Consider the following 21,957-nt stretch of genomic DNA (forward strand, 5'->3'; position numbering starts at 1 on the left):
GCAGGCAGCCCCAGGAGCATGGACAGAGCCTACTGTCACACACTGTCCAAAGTCCAGCTAGGTAAGCCTTGAGAAGCACCCCTCCATGTTATAGCTTAAAGGGTAGAAGAGGCCAGACAGGAGGCCCTAAAGCTGACCACATCCCTGTGTGTTCCAGAGGAGAGCTCCCCTCAAGTATTCCAGAATCCCTACTGTCTGTCATCTCATGAACCTCTGTGGAACCAACCAGTGGAGCCTCTAAGGATGGATGATGCCTTCTGGGGCCCCACAGGGCCCGTGGCTACAGAGATGGTTCACAAACACAGGAGTCTATACCGGTGAGTGACAGGACTCTGGTGTGCCAGGCTGGCTTCCCCACCCCCACCATTCCTATACTGGATCCCAACAGACATTCAACACCCCACTCATAATCCATTGGGTCTCTTCTCATTGTTTTTGTTTGTTTGTTTGTTTGTTTGTTTGTTTGTTTAATATATTTTATTGATTTTTTACAGAGAGGAAGGGAGAGAGATAGAGAGCCAGAAAGGTCGATGAGAGAGAAACATCGACCAGCCGCCTCCTGCACACCCCCTACTGGGGATGTGCCGGCAACCAAGGTACATGCCCTTGACCGGAATCGAACCCGGGACCCTTCAGTCCGCAGACAAACGCTCTACCACTGAGCCAAACCAGTTTTGGCTCTTCTCATTGTTGAGCCACCAGGCAGAGAAACGGCGCTGTATTAGTACTTTTATTATGAAAACAGAAGTTTTATTGTGAAAAGTTGCAAAGAACAAAGAAAAATGTTCTAAGGGATTACCACTTACTCATTACCCAGCTTTAACAACCATTTTCCCAAATTTGTTTCAACTATTCACTTTCCCCTTCTTTTGTTGTTATACTATTTTAAATACAAGATATCAGGTGATTTTATCCTTATATGTTTTGTGATGAATTTTGAAGAATACAAAATAATCACAACACCATTGTCATAACCACAATGCCATTGTTATATCTAACATTTACAATAAGTCATTTCATATCATCTAATACCCCATCTGTATTCAATATACTCAATTGTCCAAAATATATCCTTGCATTAAATTTATTCTAATCAGGATCCAAACCAAGTCCATTCATTTTACTTGTGGGTTTTTTTTTTTATGTATCATAAATCTCATTTAAATCTATTTTCATCTACACATTCCTGCTTTATTAGCATCTGCTATGTGCAAAGTGCCATACCAGTAACAAGGAGCCATGAGATGTATATGGAGCCAGGCCTTCCAAGGGTTCCCAGTCTTAAGTAATAAATGTCTATAATTTTAGTTCTGACCTCTTACATATTCCCATTCATTGTCACAGACATGACCTCAGATGGGCGATAATATTACTCACAACTTACACACAAAACCTGACATCCTAGAAAACTGCTCTATACCAACAGGGAACCTTTGGAAAGTCTCTGTAAGTTTTATTTTAAGATCAAGTGGTTATCATTAATATCACCATGTAGATTGTTACTAATTATTGAAAACTAGAGACCTGGTACATAAATTTCGTACACAGGGGCAAGGGGTGTCCCTCAGCCCAGCTTGAACCTTCTCCAATCTGGGACCCCTCAAGGGATGTTCGACTGTCCATTTAGGCCTGATCCCAGTGGGAGGGATCGGGCCTGAATGGGCAGTCGGACATTCCTCTCAATCCAGGACTGCTGGCTTTCAACTGCTTGCTTGCCTGCCTTCCTAACTGCTTCTGCCTGACAGCCTGATCACCCCCTAACCACTCCCATGCCAGCCTGATTGATGTCTAACTGCTCCCCTGCAAGCCTGTTTGCCCCCAACTTCCCTCTTTTGCTGGCCTGGTCACCCCTAACTGCCCTCCCCTGCAGGGATGATCACTTCCAACTGCATTCCCTTGCATGCCTGGTCCCTCTCAACTGCCCTCCCTTGCAGGCCTGGTGCTTCCCAACTGCCCTCCCCTGTTAGCCATCTTGTGGTGGTCATCTTGTGTGCACATGGGAGCAGGATCTTTGTTCACATGGGGGCAGCCATATTGTGTGTTGGAGTGATGGTCAATCTGCATATTATTCTTTTATTAGATAGGATAGAGGCCTGGTGCCCGGGTGGGGCCAGCTGGTTTGCCCTGAAGTTTGTCCCAGATCAGGGTGGGGTTGTAGCCTGGAGTGGGGCAAAGCCTCCTGCTTGCTCTGTGACCAGGTTTGGATTTCTTTACCTTCTATAATTGAAACTTTGTAGCCTTGAGTGGAGGCTGGGGCCCACCAGGGTGTGTGGAAAGCTTAGCTTCCTTGGTTGCCTGGGAAACCCAAGCCTCCCTCCTGGTAGCCCTTTGGTTGGGTTTATTTGCATACTTGCTCTAATTAGCTGGTGGGCGTGGCTTGTGGTGTAGCGGAGTGATGGTTAATTTGCATATTACTCTATTATTAAGTAGGATTAGGCCCTTTAAAAACAATAACACTTGTCTGTTTCATTAATATTAATATTATTATTATTATTACTATTATTATTCTCATAATTATAGAAATAGCTAACCACACCCACACAAGTATTAAGCCATCACATACTTGTCACATAATAGGTCACTTATTACTCACAAGTATTAAGCAATCACATACTTGTCACATATTAGATCACTTATTATTCACAATTCTAAGAGATAATGTTGTTATTACTTTTACTTAAAAATAAGAAAACTGTGATTAGGGAGTTCAATTACTTATTCAGAGATCCACAGTAGGGAGGAAAGGGGCTAATAATCAAACTCAAATCCCTCTGGCTGTGACAATTGAGCTTGCAGCCACTCTACTCGATATACAGTGCACTGCATGTGTCGGGCACCCAGTAGAAAGTCAGTGAGCTTGTGTGGAATAATTAATTCAATGTCTGCCTCTCTCTGCTATCCCCAGAGTTCACTTCCCTGTGGCTGGTTCCTACCACTGTTCCAAAATGGGGCTCTACTTTGTGGTGAGATGGCCAGTGACCATTGAGATTGAATTCTGTGCTTGGGACCAGTTCCTGGACCAGACTGTCCCACAGCACAGCTGGATGGTTGCAGGGCCTCTTTTTGACATCAAGGCTGAACCAGGAGCTGTGGAAGTTGTGTACCTCCCTCACTTTATAGCCCTCCAAGGTGAGTGAGAGGGAAGTATAGGGGAAGGTAATGGTGGTGAGAATGGGCTCAAAATGGATTCTGACAACAGTATCCTGAAGGAAGAACTTGGGGCTTCCTTATACTGATTAAGGGGTGGGCTTTAAAGAAGTGGAGAGAGCTTTTTCTCTCATTCCACAATGCTCTGGCAATAACTTTTTTGAAACATTTTGTCCCCAAGCATCATAATCATTTTTGCCTGAATTACTTGAAGATTCTCCTCAAGAAAAAGTGGTCTACTCAATAACAATAATAGCTATCATTTATTAAGTTATCTTCACATAGATTATATTACTCAGAGTCTCATCAGGAAACAATGATGTACTCAGTTGAGATTTTTTTAAGAGATTTTTCAAAGACTAGTCTATTTGCAAGTAAGGCTAAGTGAACAAATGAGAAAGGTTGAGGTACCTGGAGAACAGCAACAAATGGGAAGCCATTGCTACTGTTAGAGGCAGGGAGAAGAAATGCTGTCATCAGACTCCATATGAGAACTCAAGCCACAAAAGTAGGGCATCTCAGAAGGAGACTTAGTCATAAAGGATAATGTTATTATCCCAACATCTCCCATCTCCAAAGACTTCCCATAGATAAAATCCTAAAAATGTAAGCTAACAGGCAAAACCTTAGAAACAGGGAACAGGCATAATAAGTGAGAACCAACAGAAACTTCAGGTTATATCAGGCCTATAAAGAAGTCAGACATTTAGATTATCAGAAAAAAGTATGTTTTTTATGCTTAAAGAAATCATTTTTGAAATATGAACAAGAAGCAATAAACCATTAAAATGATGAATCAAGTTTGAAACAAAGCTATACTGAAGCAAATTAAGAAAAGAATATATTAAAGCATAATTAAGAAAAGAATAAGTGACATGGAAGATACTATTAGAAGGCTTAACATACATCTAATCAGAATTCCAGGAGAATATTATAGAGAGAATGGAGAGGATGCTATATTCAAAGAATTACCAAGAAATTTCTAGAATTGCTGAAAGAATTTCCTTCTGGAAGGAAAAATATCCAAAGCAGGAGAGAGGGAAAGAGAGAAATCAGCAACCCATTAAAGTGCATCGCCAGAATACAGACATCTAAGGGCAGTTTTTAACAGCACCCAGAAAGATTAGTCAGAAAGATGCTACAATTAGGATGATAACTGATTTTCAACAGTAACAATGAAAGGTAGAAGATAATAGAATGATATCCTCACAGTAATGAGGAAATAATTGCCAATCAAGAATTATAACAGAGGAGAAACCAAGATGGAGGCATAGGGTAGACACCCGAATGCAGCCTACCACAACAAATTTGAATTTAGAACTGAAAAACAAAGGAAACATTGCCCTGAAGCATCAGACGACTGGCTGAAGGGAGGCTCTACCATCTGGGAAGGAGAGAGAAGGCACACTGAACCTCAGGAACTGTGAAGGTGCAGAGAACTGTGCGCACGACAAGGCGGCGGCAGACTTCGCTACTGGCTTGGTTGTGGAGCCCTGAGAGGGCGGACAGCTAATGCACGGCTGGCTTTCTTGTGCAGGAGGAAAACAGAACCACCCTATTGCTCTGATAGACAGCCCCAGACAGGGAGAGGCCAGACTGTCAGGCAGTGGGCAGAGATCTCTCGGAGGTGTGTGAAGCCAGTGGCCATTACTGCGGGACTCAGAAACCAGACCCTCGTAGGGAGGGGCTGACCAAAGTTTGTCTGCACCACCCCGAGACTTCGCCCCATCCAAGCGGAGCACAGAAGCCCTTCCAGTGGCTAGCTTTCTCGTTCGCCACAAATAGGACTCTCCTAGGGAGGGGCAGACAGGAATCTAAAACTTGTCTGCACCTATACCAAAGAGGTGCGAGCGCCTGCAACCAATCTTCGGGATTCAAATAAGCTTGGCTGTACCACCCCGAGACTCCACCCCATCCAAGCAGAATACAGAAACCCTCCTTGCTGAGACACTTCTGATCCTCAAAGCCAATTGGCTTGGAGATCAATGCTTCCCAGTGATACCAACAAGAAGCAAGGCTTAACAACAAGACTGCACATACAAGCCACAAAGGGCTATACCAAGACTGTCCACCTCAGGTAACTGGATGGCTGACCCACTGAACCATATAGGACACCTTAGCACACAAAGCCACCCTACCAATTCAGGGAAGCTGTGAAAATGCAAAGAAAAGGAAACAGATCACAAACAAAAGAAATGGAGGACAAGAAGCAACTGGATATAGAGTTCAAAACCAAGCTTATAAGGTTGTTCAAGAATTTCCTAGAAAAGGTCAATAAGACCTATGAGGATATGAAAAGGGATCAACTAGAAATAATAAGGGATAAATAAGAAATAATAAAGGATCAACAAGAAATAATAAGGGATAAACAAGAAATAAAGAATACATTCTCTGAAATAAAAAATATTATACAGAGTCCTAAAAAAAGAATCAAGATCGCAAGAATTAAGTCAAAGATTTGGAACATAAAGAGCCAGAAGATACTCCTCCGCAGAAGCAAGAAGACAAGAGAATCCAAAAAGTTGAAGATAATGTAAGAAACCTCTGGGACAACTTCAAGTAAACCAACATCAGAATTATGGGGGTCCCAGAAGAAGAGAAAGAGCAAGATACCGAAAACGTACTGAAAGAAATAATAACAAAAAACTTCCCCCACCTAGTGAAAGAATTAGACCTACAAGTCCAGGAAGCACACAGAACCCCAAAACAAAAGGAATCCAAAGAGGAACACACCAAGACACATCATAATTAAAATTCCAAGAGCAAAAGACAAAGAGAGAATATTAAAAGCAGCAAGAGAGAAACAGGTAGTTACCTATAAAGGAGCACCCATATGATTATCAGCTGATTTCTCAACAGAACCCGTGCAGGCCAGACAGGAATGGCAAGAAATATTCAAGGTGATGAATAGCAAGAACCTACAGCCAAAAATACTCTACCCCACAAAGCTATCACTCAGAATCGAAGGCCAGATAAAAAGCTTCACTAAAAAAAAAAAAAAAAAAAAAAAAAAGCTAAAGGAGTTCATCACTGCCAAACCAGAATTATATGAATTTCTGAAAGGGGTTGTTTAGGAAGAGGAAGAAGATATAGATAAAAATTATGATCAACAAATACGTAACTATCAACAAGTGAAACTAAAAGCCAAGGGAATTAAAAAACCTGATGAACAATATTAACTGGTTAATATAATAGAATCAGAGATACGGAAGGGGAGTGAACTGATGATTCTCAGGGAAAAGAGGAGTGGGGGGTGCAGGAAGAGCCTGAACAAAAACTGTGCACCTATGGATGAGGACAATGAGGGGTGTGGAAAGGGCAGAGGGTGGGGTGGAAACCTGGTGGAGGGGAGCAATGGAGGGGGAAAAAAAATGAGGAATGTTTATAATAATATGAACAATAAAGATTTACTAAAAAAAAAAGAATTGTATCAGAAAAATAATTGTTTAAAAGGTAAGTAAAATAGACATTTTATTATTTTTTATTACATATATTTTTCTCACAATATATCAAAAAAATCTACTATTTGTAGATACAAAACAATTAGCCATTTACATACAACAAACATTAATATTTCAAGAAAAACAATTTTAAATATAATAATACTATAGGCTCAGTGCACAGATTTTTGCACTGGTCCCTTGGCAAGGCCTGAGGGGATCAGGCCGAAACCAACCATCCAATGCTCAATGTTCTGAGCTCAGACAGGAAACCAAGACCCTCGGAATCCCTGTTGTCTGCTGAAGCTTCTTGTTGTCCTGGAAACAATGACCCCAGTGACTAATAGTGGCCTCATTTAGGAATTTGGCACTAGCTGCTTTTTACCCTCATTGGTGAGGTCCTACGTGTAGTTCTTAACCCTCTCATTCCTAGGCAAACCAGGACAACTGGTCACCTTAGCAAAAAGGCAAGTTGGATACACACATAGCACCATCCAAAATTCAGTGAAAATTAGTGTGGCACAGAGGTTAAGTGCAGTGAATTACTGTCTCAGAGCAGGGATCTAAGCCCAGGGCTGGAGCTGACTCATGAACTTCAAAAAAGCACTTCCCTCCAGGAGTTTCAGTTCCCCATCTGACACTGACATGTGAGGATATTCCAGTTCTATGGAGGGAGAGGTGACATCATCCAATTGATGTCACCAATTGGTGCCACCAAGGCAGTGCAAAGTGCACCACCTGTTCGAGAAGCAATTTGGCAAAACCTGGCAAGTCATAGAATTGCTCACATCCTTTCACACACTTTCTTATACCTTGGGACTTACAATTCAAGGTAATAGCCCAAGGGAAACAGAAAAGTTCCCTGCAAAAACATGTGCATTGCAGGACTATCTATCATGGCAAAGAGGTAGAAGCAACCTCAACACTAAAACAAGAAGCAGTGAACTAGGGATGCTACATCCACTAGGAGGGATCAAGTACTGCAGTCATTAGAAAGGTCCACAGAGTCTTGGGGTTATTTAAACCAGCTTGGGAAAGGCAGAGCTACATGGCCAAAATGAAAAGGTGTTGCTTGCAGAGAAAGACTAATAGAAAAGGGAAAGATGATAATAATAGTTGGTAAGATCAGATGTAAATTTTTCTGCATTTTGTCAGGTGGTGTTCACCACTATGATATTATTTTTCACATACACACACAAAGGAATTAATAAATGAGAAAACTTTAGCTGTAGTCTCCACAGCCACTCCTGGGATTAAATCAGTCAGCCATGTGCGGATTGGAACCCATGCATACCAAGGGCCTGTGCTGCCCAGAAATGGCCTGAATGGCAACAATTGCCAGGCAACACAGGGATGGAGCCAGGACTCCTGACACTTAGGCCAGTGTATCTCCCACTACCAGACTTCATCCCTCAAGCTCTCTATTGTGGTGACAATGTCCACACATGGCTGCAATCAAAGAAACCAATTCTGGCTGATTTGGGCAGAAAATGGATGTATAAGAATATTGTTGAGCAGCTCATAAGCTTTAGAAACAATTAGACACAAACATTAAATGAAAAGAAGACACTGACCAAATAATGCTGAGAAGCCAAGAACACAGCCAAATTCCATAGATAAAAAATATGGAGAAGCTAGGCTATAGTAAAGGTTTGACTTGAGTGGCTTCTCACAATTCTTCCACTTTCAAAAAACTATTGCCCACAACTCCAAAAGGACCCAGACCCTGGATGGTGCCTTCCCTGCTGGGTTCCCCAGATAGGCCACTGAGCCTATGCCTAAGGACCACGCTGCATCAGGCATACATGACTCAGTGAGAGCACCAAATGCTCACCTTTCAAATTTATTCTTTTCAGGGCAACATGTGGACATATCCTGGTTCCAAGTGGCCCACATTAAAGAGGATGGGATACTCATGGAGAAACCAACCAGTGTGGAGCCACATTACATAGTCCTGAAGAACCCTAGGTTCTCCCCCATAGGCGTTCTACTGAGAATGTTCCTAACAGCCCTGGGCCCACAGGTGCTTAGGAAAATTTAAACCAGGAGGCAAAGTCACATGACCAAAGTGGAAATATGAAAAGGTGTTGCTACAGAGAAAGACTAATGGAAAAGAGGAAGACGAAAATAATAGTTACACTGTTTAGTGAGATCAGAGGTTAATACTTCTGTATTTTGTCAGGTGGTATACACCACCATGATACTATTTTTCCTGCAAAAATGGCAACAAATATACTAACCCATTTGGCTCAGTAGTTTGAGCACCAGCCCTCAGACTGAAGGGTTTCAGGTTTGATTCTGGTCAGGGGCATGTACCTCAGTTGCAAACTCAATCACCAGCCCCAGTTAAGACAAGTGGGAGGCAACCAATTGATGTGTTTCTCCTACATGGATGTTTCTCTCTGTCTCTCCCCTTCCCTCCACTTTCTAAAAATCAATGGGGGGAAAAATATCTTTGGATGAGGATTAATAAAAATATATTTTAAAATATTTTTAAGTATTTGATAAATTAGTAAAGCTAATAGCCATCTCCAAGGCTCCTCCTGGTATTAAGTCAATCTACATATACTGATTGGTGCCCATGCAGACTAAGGCTAATTTGGGCAGAAAAGATATGTTTAAAAAGATATTGAGTAGCTCACAGACTTAAGAAACAATTAGGCAAATAGTCTTACAGGGGAAAAAAATAAAAAAGCAGTGACCAAAGACTGTTGGGAAAACAAGAACACAGCCAAGGTCCAAACAGGAAAAATAGAGAGAGACCTCTAGGGCAGACACAGCCACTGTAAGGCCCTCCTGCCATGGTGGCTGCTAATTTCTTGACCCCATTGTTGCTGCCAAAAGAATCTCTGTCTTTTCATCTGTGCTTCATCACCTCTGTATCAAGGCCCTGGTTAGGAGCATCCATTTGGTCAAGCCTTGGTCACACACACCTGTGTCACAAGCTTCCCGAGTGGGAGGACCAGCTGGTATTTTGGCAAGACCCACACAATGATGGAGGAGGAGTTTCTTCACAAAAAGAAGAATCTGAACATGGTGGGTGACCAAACACAACAAACGTACATTACCTTGGTCACTCCATTTCCATCGCTCATTCTTCTTGTTTCTATCTGCCTGGAGAGATACCTGCCAGCATTAATGGCCCTCAAAGTTACAGAATACACAGTAACACAGGTAACCATGGGGTCATTATCTTTCCCAGCTCAAGGACCTGGGCCTGTGTATAAGTTTGACTTAAGAAGATTCAAGCGGTGCTCCAACCAGAGAGAAACTATTGACCACAACCCCAAAAGGCCCCAGACACAGGCACACTGCCTCAGTCAAGCCTGACTCAGTGAGGGCACTAAGTACTCATCTCTCAAATCCATTTTTTCACAGAGGAACATGTGGACATCTCATGTTTCCAAGTCGCCCACTTTAAAGAGGATGGGATACTTCTGGAGAAGCCAACAAGGGTGGAGCCACATTACATAGTCCTTGAGAACCCCAGCTTCTCCCCCATAGGAGTTCTACTGAGGAAGATCCACTCTTTCCTGAAAATCCCTGTCATCTCCAATGTGCTGCTCTACCATCGCCTCCATACTGAGGAAATCAACTTTCACCTCTACCTAATCCCCAGTGACTGCACCATTGAGAAGGTACTCTAATAGGAGACCAGGCCTGGGTAGGCTAACAAGGACATAACATGCATCCAGAAATTCCCTGGATGGGTCAAGTGGGCATAAGGATAGGACAGGGACTGCTCTCCTAGGTCCCAAAAGTCTCCCCCATCTGGGCTCACTGCTCCATTACTCATTGTTGGACACCCTTTTGCAATCTCTTTCCAGGAGTCAGAAGGATGAAAGGGCTCCATGCCCAGAGGTGTACATACTTCTCCGTTCTCATTTATTCTCTAGCAATGCTCCAATTCCCACTCTGAGCATAACACCAGCCAAGGATGGGGATCTCTATGTAGCAGTTATGGAGGATGAAGAAGGGAGAGTTCATGGGTGGTGTTGCCTTCCCCCCTCCCACCAATATCAACATGTGAAGCCCCACCTCGCTTTGTTCAGATCAGAGTCCATAAAGTAGAATCTCTGAGGGAGATCCAGAGGCCCTCCTCCCTTGATCAGTGTTCTTTATGCTCCTTAGGCCATAGATAATGAAAAAAAGAAGTTCCAGTTTGTGCAAATACACAAGCCACCCCCACGGACTCCGCTCCACATAGGCTCCCGATATATTGTGTCTGGTTCACAGAAAATGGAAATACTGCCTGAGGTGAGCAGTCCAGATATTCTCTTCTCCCTAAGGCCAGAGCCTGGGAATACCCGTGGGTCAGGTCTCAAAGCTTTCCAAGGGACAGGCCCAATTGGGGACTGGCAGATAGTGAGTGTGATTTGGAGTGAGCAGGAATCCTTCAAAAATTGGGAGAAAAATCAATAGTAGGAGAAAGGGTTACATTCAGGATAGGAACAAAAATGGGGACTGACTTAAGGGAACTGAGAAGTGTTGGGCTATAGTGTGTCGATACTCTCCAAGTGAAACAATCAGGTGCACACTAGTAGCTGAAGACATTGTGGTTGTTACTCATTGCAGTGAGAGAACCCACAACAATGAGAACCATAGGACACCCTCAGATTAAGAGACTCAGAGAGAACCTATTTCAGGATTTGGGCCTTAGTTGGGTAATTTGGGAGAAGATCTAAGAAAATGGAGATTTTTCTCTAGATCTGGTATTCTAAGGAGGTAGGGCAATTCTATGATTGGGAATTTCTACACATTTTCTCTCTAAGAAGGACAAGCACCACAATTGTGAAGATATAGTTGCTGAAATAGTCAATTTTGCAGTGGGGACATGTTTGGCGATTTTGAGATTGTATATGTCCAACAGGAGGACAACACAGCAGAAATGTCAGCATCAGATTAGTTTGTAATAACAATGAGGTCTAGCTGTGAGCATTACATCAGGTCTGGACATCAGGGGCTCTCTCTCATTCTTTCTCAGTCTCCCCTTTTCACCAAAAGCAAATGATGTCAGCCCCTGGACATTCACCCATGATATCCAAATGTTCACCATTGCCAAGATTTTGCTGCTGTGAATCAGTTTCACCTGAATGGTAGTCTGTTGTTGAAGTAGAGTCAATCCTTTCTTCTTCTATTCTGAGATGAGTCCTTGGACCACTTTAAGTAACAATGACAGATGGAAAACATTTCCAGGAGCATTGAGGAAATGTTATGTATCTTTTGAGTTGAGAAACATGAATCCAACAATGAATACCTTAGATTTCCCTGCTGTGTCAGATCTTAACAAGGGATGATTCAGTCATCCATCATACATTACCCAGTGCCACCCAAGTTCTGTCTTCATTTGTGATAGTCCAGTGAACAAGACAGAAAGCCCCTTCCCTTGGGAAGATGACATTCTGGTGGATGAGACCTACATTAATAAAAGAAATGGACCAAGAACCATGAAGTACTGTGAGGAAAACACAACTATGCCACTTAAGGGATGACTTGGACTACTTTATACTGGGTGGCCAGGGGAAGACCTGCTGGGTAGTCACATATACCTGAGACCTGAGTGACAAGAAGGGTCCTGGGAGGTGAATATTTGTTACAGAGCACAGAGGAGCAGGCACCGTTATTCCCTCCACATGACAAATAGGAGGACAGTGTGGCAGAGCTTAATGAGTGTAGCAAAGAGAGAAGTAAAGTGGAGTTACACAAGACACAGAAGTTCCCCAGGGCCCATCAACTATGTTGCCCTGATCTGGAGTTTGGATTTTGTTTGAAGTGCAATGACAAGACCTCAGAAGTTGTTGCAAGACCTGCATTAGTTTAACAGAGATGCCTCTGGCTGCTGGGTAAGAATGGGTGATAAGAAAAGAAGAGTAAAAACAAAAGACTGTTGCTATGGTACAGGCAAGAGCTGCAGATGCCTTAAATAAAGAAGAAGCAGCTGAGATGAAGATAAATTGATGGATTGAGGGTATATGTTTCAGGTACAGCCAATGGGACTTGGCTTATGAAAGTGAAAGGTAGGAGTTAAGGATGTTGTCTGAATGTGGAATGTGAGTGCTCAATGGGTAGTGGTGCCATTTACTGAGTGTAGGGAAAATGGGAAGAGAACATTTTTGGAAGACAGTTGGGAATCAAGAGTCATCTTGAATGTGATTAAGCAAAGGGGATGGATATAAATTTTCTATTGATTCAAAGTGAGAAGACAGGCTTTGGGCTGGAGACATGTGAATTTGGGTTCAAGATGGAGGAGGTGGAGAGAGAAGAATCTTGTGAATTGACCCACGTCCTGTGTGGTTCAGGATTCAGGCTCTGGAAGAGAGGGCACATGCAAATGAAAGAAACAAGATAAGAAATAATAATTTGGAAATATTGGGGGACCAGGCTGGAGCCCAACTCCAGAGGAAGGACTCAGCTTGGGCACTGGCCTTGCCATCCTTTTATTCAATGTGGGAAGCCTGTAGGCAGGCAATTGCCAATAATAGGCAGATTATCTTATCAGTAAGGATTTACATGACTTTCTGTTAGGGAAGTTGCTTCAGCTGCCATTGTCTGGACTAAACAGTGGGTGTACAGCCTTGACTTTTGCCAGAGCTCAAGGTTCACCAGCCTTCCAGGTTCCTTTTCCACACCTCTCTGCTATTAAAGACAATGAGCAGCTTCCCACAGAATCTGATTCAAGATGGAGGGAGAAGGATCTGATTTAAGATGTGTGAGCACTATATTAGAGAAGAGTCCTGACTCACCCATGAAGTATCCGGCCATATATTCTTCCTTCTGAGTTAGGATTTGTGACAAATGAGGAAAAGAGCAGTGCCTGAAGTGGGATTAATTTCAGTAGAGATCATTCAAGGGTCCCCATGGAGATGAGCAGGGCCAAGAAGGTGTCAGATGGGGAGACACCTCACTTGTGGGATGAATGGTGGCTTCTCACATCATCACTTTTTCTACAGGAACTGGAGCTCTGCTATCGAAGCCCTGGGAAACCCCAGCTCTTCACTGAGTTCTACGTTGGTCATTTGGGGCCAGGGATTCGGCTGCAGATTAAAAGCAAAGATGATGAGACTGTGGTATGGGAGGCCTTGGTGAAATCAGGTAAAGTCAAGACAAGTCCAGGGAGCTCTGTGGTGGGGAACAGAAAGTCAATTAAAGAGTCTGCCTCTCTGTGTGTGGTGTGTGAGAGAGTAGAGAGAGGGGGGGGGGAGAGAGAGAGAGAGAGAGAGAGAGAGAGAGAGAGAGAGAGAGAGAGAGAGATCACAATTTGCTGATGGGAAGAAATAGCCCAAGGAAGTGACTTTTTCTAGTTTTATAAGAGTTGGCATGATTAGAATTTGAACTCAAGTTAATTTGACTTTAAGCTCCATTCCCTCTCCCATACACCATGGTGTCTCTACATTGCCCTTGATTTAACAGATTTTGAAACCCTCAAGTCATTTGACAAAGTTTCTTATAATAGACTGAACATGAGCTGAGAAAATAACAACCAGATGGTTATATGGTTGTATGAATTTAGCCAGTTATAGCAATAGCACATACACTACCTTGGATAATTCAGATATTTCAAAGTATACAATAAGAATCAAATAATGAACTTGCAGGAATAAATGCAATTTCAGTGTCTTTTTAAAAAAATATATTTTATTGACTTTTTACAGAGAGGAAGGGAGAGGGGTAGAAATCTAGAAACATCAATGTAAGAGAAACATCAAACAGCTACCTCCTGCATACCCTCTACTGGGGATGTGCCTGAAACCAAAGTACATGCCATTGATCAGAATCAAACCTGGGACACTTCTGTCTGCAGGCTGACACTCTATTCACTGAGCCAAACTGGTTAGAGCAATTTTACAGTTTCTTAAAGCAGCACTAATACTCTCAAGAAGTAATCCCCAAAAAAAAAGTCCTTCTAGAAAAACCAGCCCATATTCACTGTTGAAATATGTGAATCTGCCTTCTGAGCTGTTACAAACAGGTTTCCCAGTGCAGAGAAAGAGAATGGTTGTAACTCAGCCTTGGCTTGGGTGCAATCACAGGTGTGGACTAATCAGCCCCAGCATCAAACCACATTTGAATCTTACTCTGGCTCTTACTTGCTGGGTAATATTGGGAAAATTACTTAACGCATCTGAGTCTCATTTATAAAAAGAGGGTTATATTGTCTACACTGTAGGATTGTTGGAAAGATTAAATACATGATGTATGTACATATCTCATGCTGTGGCCCTTATAAATAGTATAGGGACCAGTCATCATGGAGGACGTGGAGCACCTTCCTCTCTCCATCCCAGAGAACTGCTGCTATCAGCACCACACCAAGAGCTCCCCTGGTTGGCTTCCCTCCTACACTGTCAGGTCACACTGAATTTGGGTCTGCTGAAAAGCTCAGGCTGTGTCCACAGGGGCTTTGTGGACTCCCCCTTTCTCTCCTTATGCAAGTAATTTTTTAACCCTCTTCCTTTGTTGTTGTTTCTTTTTCCTATTGAAATTTATCCATTACCCTACTGCAAAGTTTTTCTTGATATTGATTATTATATCAAAATTCAAAGCAGTGTGAGTCTAGAGACCAAGGAAAAAGAGGTAGCCTTCTGTACAAAATAAGGAGATCTCATAGTGGAAGCTTTGTTGTAAAGGACTCGGTTATTTCTCTACCTGGGTTCCATTCAGGCCAAGACTAAATTAAACCATGTCTGCCCATTGTTGAGGAGGAAACTTACCTTTCTCTCTGTCTCTCTGTCTATGATCATGGCTTCTGGGACTAAGTTTCCCCATATGCTTATGGAAGGGATTCCCTTACATAATCTCTAAGGGCCCTTAAAATGCTTACTCCAACTTCTATCAGAATTAGTCTGTAGCCACTTCTAGGAATCAAAGAATCTCAGAAGTGAGACATGAGCAGGATTTTTAAGGCTATTGCTTGTGTTAATAACTACCACTGATACTGATGCTTATTCATATCTCTTTTCCTCCAGGAGACCTCAGACCGGAAGCTACTCTGGTCTCTCCAGCCCTAGCAGGTCAGTAACAGGGTTAGAGATCACAGGAGCCATGGCAGTTCTGGAGTGTGCTACATGGTCCTGGAGGGAGGGAGGAAAGAAAGAGGGTACTCTTCACACCTCACAAGGGATTGGTTTTTGGAGAGGGGTGTGTACTCCAAGGCAGAGTCCTTTCCCATCACCCTTATTTCTGCCCATGGAGGTCCTGGCACCTTTCATGGGCAACCTAATATGCCTCCATCAGGTATTTGAGGATAGGCAGAGGCGCCTCTCTGCTGATCCAATGTTTTCATAGGTGGGGAAGGAGCCAACAATACAGATCAGGTGAGTGCAGAACTACAGGTGGTGATGCCTGTAGAAGCTGTGGTGAGAGCCCTTCTTTATTCGTTGTCAGCCTCGCCTTCACCCCCAGATGCCCCAGACTCACTACACTTTGTGGACCAACATCGGGCACAGCTGGTGGCTCGAGTTACTTCGGTGGACGCAGTCCTAGACAAGCTGCATGGACAGGTGCTGAGCGAGGAGCAGTATGAGAAGGTGCGGGCTGAGCCCATCAATCCAGACAAGATGAGGACGCTGTTCAGCTTCAGCAAGTCCTGGGACTGGGCCTGTAAAGAACAGCTCTTCCAAGCCCTGAAGGAGACCCATCCTCACCTAATTGAGGAACTCTGGGAGAAGTGACGCAGTGGAGGAGACTAGAGGGGGCTACTGACAAGCTCGGCAGCTGAAGTCTGAACACCTGCTTATGAGTCCTGGCTCTGACTGTCCAGGTTTTGGGTCTAGGTTTCTACAAGTCTAAACACATTGCCAACACCCAGCAAGAGTGGCTCAGTTGGTTAGTGTCATCCTGTGCATGGAAGGGTTATTGGTTCGAATCCTGGTCAGGACATATACCTGGGTTGCAGGTTTGATTCCCAGTCATGACATGTATGGAAAGCAACGTATAATGTTGCTGATGTTATTTTCTCACATCACTTTATGTATCTCTCTCTCTTATCCCCCTCCCTCTGGCTTCTCTTTAATCATGTCCTCAGTGAGGATAGATAGATAGATAGATAGATAGATAGATAGATAGATAGATAAGCAAACACATTTTCTACTGAATTGCCTTCTACCCCTAACATTATTGTGCTTTGATGATGCCTTTCCTGGGAATCATGTGTCCATGCTCAGTGCTGCCACATGGGCTTCCAGCCTGCCTACCTTGGCTCACACAGGCCAATTGTCCAAGTAGAACGGCAGCCTCTGGAGGAATGTGTCTGTGGAGCTGGCAGGATGTCTTCCAACCTGTAGAAGCCTCACCCAAGAGCCTTGTCCAGTAGCCACCACAGCCATCCCTGTGCCATTCACATGCAAAAAAGACACTTCTGGCTAAAGACAGACAGTGGAAATGGATATCTTGAAGGTTTGGAATGGCTAGGAGTATGGGCAAAAACAGATTTATTTTTCACTTGTTTGTGTTGAGCTGGGTTTTTCTATTAGCCCAAATTGTGCCTTGTTGATTCTGAAGTCTACTGGATTCCTAGAGCCACAGAGAGGTGAAGTTCAAGGTTACAGGGGGAATGGATCCCAATCTTAGCCTAGATAACTCCTGCTATGGAAATTGATTTCTTACCCTTACACCGATTCAGGTACCACTGCCTGTGCTCCTACAGAAGCCCAGTTCTTTCATAATAATGTGCAGAGGTGCCACCTCCTGAACTCATTACTTTTTTGTTCAGGTCACATTGCTAACATGTTCAATACATTTGGCCAACTTTGCCAGGACCTTCTTCTGAATGAGGAAACTACTGAACTTTGGATCCCAACTCTTAGAACTTTGTATCCCAGCTCCTGGAGTTGTTCCTCTAATGGAAGTGAAGTCTAGCAAGACACCTGTACTTGAGAAGGGTACTATTTTACTAAGATCCATGTAACTGTGGCTGCTTTCTCATCCCAGGCAGGTAAGCTTGTGCAGAGGCATGATATCATCAGGACTCGGCACCCAAGACTCTGGCTCTCCACCTCTAAAATCAAGAAAGCTTACACAATGAACTTGTTGATTTAAGTGTAATCCTGTGTCCCCAGTTTTCTGCTGAAGGTGGCAGGTATATGATTTGATTCTTAATTTGATGTCCTCAGCTATCTTAGGAGAAATAAAGAAAACTGCCAATATGTCTGAGAGCTTCTTTCTTCATCTAAAGGCCAAAGCTCTCCTTTAAGAACCTAAGAAGCATGGAAGAATAAAGCTGGGAGCCTGGTGGGACCAGCATACTCTCTGATGGATGGAGAGGGACCCAGAGCCCATACAGCAAGTTTATTTTATACCCCAAATACCAGGAAGTTTCACCAAAAACTTTGGATCAAAGGAGATCATTTGAATCATTGAGTAGGCCTTAGCATTCCTGGTGCTTGACTGAATTTACATATGAAAGTCACATTCTCAGACCTCTGGGTCAAAACACTCTTACTGTTTTGGCAAAGCCTGTTCCCAGGGCTTGGCTTTGCCTATCACCTTGGTTTCAGCTGACAATAATTAAAGAAATGCCCATGTGCCTTCCCAGGCCCTATCTACATTTAGCTCTACCACAAGGATTTTTAAAAAACAGATCAAAGAAAGTGAGCATCTTACCTTAAAATAGGGGTGGGTGGGAGGTCCAGAATCCCAAAGAAACCCACCCAATGCAAAGTGAGGAGCATGTAGAGCCCAGAGGGCCCCAGCTGGTACCTAGCATGGGTCTGAGTCTATGATGTGGTTCTGGGTGGGCTCCTCTGGAATCCTGCCACTCTATAAGACAATCCTAGTCATAACAAGTGAGCCAGCTGGGCTCCATAGCCTCAGGAAACAAGGTCCCATCTGGGGCACCAGATGTTATTGGACAGGGGACCTGGCCCTGAGCAGGTTGGCATAAGGACAGCCAGTATGTGTGCTCTTGACTTCTTGTAAAAAAGTTTTCACAACATGAGTTCAAGTGACTATGAGGGTGTGTTTATTATAGCTGGGAACAGTAAACAGGGGTTAGTATAGAAGAATCAACAGGAGAGACCTAGGCTGGCCTGTTTTGCTTCTCTGAAAATGTTTTTGGAAATAAATGAGCCAAGGCAGGGCTGCTTTAGCTCACTCTGAAGTCTGAAAGAAGGGAGACAGGTTCAGAGGGTTAGCCTGGGAGAGCTGCTGCTGCCCATGACTCCCTGGTTGCAAATTTGTGGGATCCCTTAGGGTTTAGGAGGTGTGTGCCTGTGGGGGGGAGAGAGAGAGAAGGGAAAGACATTGTGCGTTCCCTAGAGGGAGAGCACATGCTGGGTCCTTTGAATTTTTATCTCTCTTGCAGAACTTCTTAAAGAAGTTCTCAGGGGAGGGTTTCAGCAGAATATTCATCCGTTTTCCAGGTGTGCTGTTTCAGGGTCCTGATCTCTACTGACTGGTCAGTTCAAGGTCAGGGGGTCTTTAGTCATTGCACCTCGTCCTGGTATCACCCACCTGGTTTTTCTATTTTTCTGGGCCTGGAGCTGAAATATAACTGAGGCTTAGGTGTTATTTCTAGTGACCTTCTGTATTTGCTGTAAAGTGCTCTGCCAATTTGTTCAGATATCTGTCTCAGTTTCCCTATTCCTTTTGACTGGGCTTACTGATCGGTCTCATGCACTAGCGCAGTACCCTACCAGAACTCATGCCCATGGCCTGCCTGTAGATGTCTGGCTCTAAGTAGTACAAGCCCTGCAGGCCTGCCTGGCCCCACCTCTTCCCTGGCCACACCTCCTGTTCCTGCTCAGGCTGGATGAGGCCTTTCTTCCCCATTGGTTGCCCAGGACCAGGAGAATTCTGAAGAGCTCTGTGCTCCACCCTGGGATCTAAAAGCACCCTAGGCTGGGCTTCTCCCCTCCTCTACATCCTGTCAGCATCAAAGCTCATGGTGTTCCAGAACTCCAGGACCCACTTGGGGGAAGATTGAGGAGCACAGAACAGTGAGTGTCCCTCAGATCCCATCCTCCCATCTCCAACAACTCATTCTTCTGACTGCACCCAACCCAACACCTCAGTAACCTGACCTCTGCCAATATCTCCCCACTTCCTCAGGACTCCTCCTTTAATGGATTTTCCTGCCTATTGGCAGAAATCCTGGGATTTACAAAAGTGGATTCTTAGTGCTGAATAAGAGTTACCAGGAAAAGAGTAACAACCCCACTGGGAATCTGACATTGGGAGATGGTAGGGACCATGGATGACTGCTATTATCTGCCTGCCTGATCCCCTCACCACCCACCTTCTCCCCAGAGGACATCCCTGAGGCTTTCAAAGCTGAGATTGAGACAACCAATGCAGCAGAGCAGGTGAGTGCAGCAGAGATGGCTGATGGAGTCCAGGAGCAGCTGGCCCAGATGTTAGAGTGTATGAGCAAGGAACAGCTGAAGGAGTTCCTGCTGTGCCTGCCTCATAAGGATCTCTGCCAGCACTCTCCTGGTGCAATCCCTACTCAACCAGAGAATGTGTGTTGTATGGAGGTGGCTTCACAACTGGTGGCTCTATATGGGGAGCAGCAGGCCTGGGACGTGGCCCAGCAGACCTGGGAGCAAATGAACCAGGAAAATCTATTTGGCAGAGACTGGAGAGAGCCAGCCTTGGAATCAGGTGAGTAGACCTCTGCCTGCTGTCGATCTCCTTCTGAACCCTGCTCTGCTGAACCCCATCAGACTTTCCTCTAGGCAGTGACTGTCAAAGGGGGAATCCAGGCTCAGACTAAACTACCCTGTTTCCCCAAAAATAAGACAGTGTCTTATATTAATTTTTGCTCCCAAAGATGCGCTAGATCTTATTTTCAGGGGATATCTTATTTTTCAATGAAGAAGAATACAGTACACATTTATAGTTAAATGAAAATAAAGGAAATTTATTACCTGTATACAGTACGGTAGAATGGTAGTTGTCAACACAAACCAGAAAAACTGTGAATTCTACAGTATCAAGAATTTACTCATTTATTCAATGACAATCATGTCATCATCTTCTAGAACATCATCATAACAATCCAATTGCTGAATTTCCTGGTGAATTTCTTGTGACTCCATTTCTTTCAGAATCAGTGAACCAAATCTTTCATGGTTAGCCTAGAGGGGTCTTATTTTGGGGGGGGATGACTTATATTTCACTCAGAAGGAAACCTGTAAATGGTTCTTATTTTCGGAGGATGTCTTATTTTCGGGGAACCATGGTAGTAGAGGAAGAATGCCAAGTGCATTCCTAGCAACCCATGGGTTTTCACAGAACCTGACAGGGAACACACAGAGAGCCAGAAAGACTAGAGGCTCACTCTCAGACAGCACCAGCAGGGAAGATGTGAGTTTCACACCTACCTTCCAAGTGGCCACTTGCCCGGTTTGTGTTATAAGCACAGAAGGGACTCTGTGAGAAACAGGTTCCAGTCCTGGCATGAATATATTGCGCAAGTCGCTTCACCGCTCTCTGCATCTTCTCTCCACCTGTAAAATGAGAGAGTAGGAGCTTCCTGGACTGTAGGAGGATAAAGAGATAATCCATTGGCCTACAACAGAGTCCAATTCCTAGTAAATGCTCAATGAACTGTTCTAATGTTATTGTTGCTGCCATTCCTGATGTTATTACTATTGGCAGCTGGGAGTGACAGAGGCCATCAGCCTCATGTGAGGGGATTTGAGGCACATAGAGGAGTTGTGACCTTATAAGAGAGGTAGAGAGAGAACCAGGAGAGCCATGCAAAGTTTCTGAAGCCCAGATCAGGACACTTGCCCAACAGTGTCAGGGCACCATTCTCCAATGAGAGGCTGAGGCAGGCTGCAATGTGTTCACTGGTTACTCCTGACCTCTCTTAGTTAAGATAGGGTCTCTTGCTTTCTGGTTCTTGTAGGTTGAAGAACCTCAGATTCAGTGCCCTCCCTCCTGCTTATCTTTAGAGCAAGCATCAACCTCCTCATCTGCTTCCCACAGCCCAATTGTCCCCATCCCCCTAGATCCCAAATCCATCCAGATACAACTTTTCCAGAGGGCTCACCTCCTCCATGGTATGAAATTCTTTGACTCTGAGTCCTGGGGCACCTCCAAGACTTAGAAAGGGTTTGAAACACTTGCCTGACATAGGGAAAGAACAGGAAATGTGAGGCTGGCTGAGTTGGCATAAGAGCCACAAGTGGGGCTATAAGGCAGCATGTGGGTTCTCAGCCAGGTGGGGCTACATGAGGACGTTGGCCAAGAAAACTACATAAGGGGGATAGAGGAGCCAATATTGGGTCAGGAGGCCTAGAAATGATCTTTCAGGAACATTCCAGTATTGAGATTATACTCCCTTTGATTTGACAGATGGAAAAACTGAGACTCAGGTAGGCCAGGCAGTGAATCTTACCCAACCAGGTACCACATGTAACATCAT

At 44.0% G+C, this 21,957-nt stretch overlaps 2 protein-coding genes across 2 annotated transcripts in view; both read left to right on the top strand.

The window, feature by feature from the left end:
* The window catches only part of LOC311610759 (NACHT, LRR and PYD domains-containing protein 1-like), a gene marked incomplete at its 5' end in the record, with an annotated part of 58,014 nt that extends 40,333 nt beyond the window's left edge, over positions 1–17,681 (top strand). Inside the window, 6 exons of the mRNA XM_084862290.1 lie at positions 2,906–3,129; positions 9,966–10,225; positions 10,719–10,844; positions 13,538–13,679; positions 15,554–15,598; positions 15,972–17,681. Coding sequence (XP_084718416.1) covers positions 2,906–3,129; positions 9,966–10,225; positions 10,719–10,844; positions 13,538–13,679; positions 15,554–15,598; positions 15,972–16,258 — 1,084 coding nt within the window. The 3' untranslated portion in view covers positions 16,259–17,681. The remainder of the gene's footprint in view (positions 1–2,905; positions 3,130–9,965; positions 10,226–10,718; positions 10,845–13,537; positions 13,680–15,553; positions 15,599–15,971) is intronic.
* A 2,222-nt stretch (positions 17,682–19,903) lies between these two features.
* Positions 19,904–21,957, top strand: part of LOC311610762 (NACHT, LRR and PYD domains-containing protein 1-like) — a gene marked incomplete at both ends in the record, with an annotated part of 41,220 nt that continues 39,166 nt past the window's right edge. Inside the window, one exon of the mRNA XM_084862291.1 lies at positions 19,904–20,186. Coding sequence (XP_084718417.1) covers positions 19,904–20,186 — 283 coding nt within the window. The remainder of the gene's footprint in view (positions 20,187–21,957) is intronic.

Source organism: Pipistrellus hanaki (assembly GCF_964339955.1).
Source record: "Pipistrellus hanaki genome assembly, chromosome: 16".
NCBI lineage: Eukaryota > Metazoa > Chordata > Mammalia > Chiroptera > Vespertilionidae > Pipistrellus > Pipistrellus hanaki.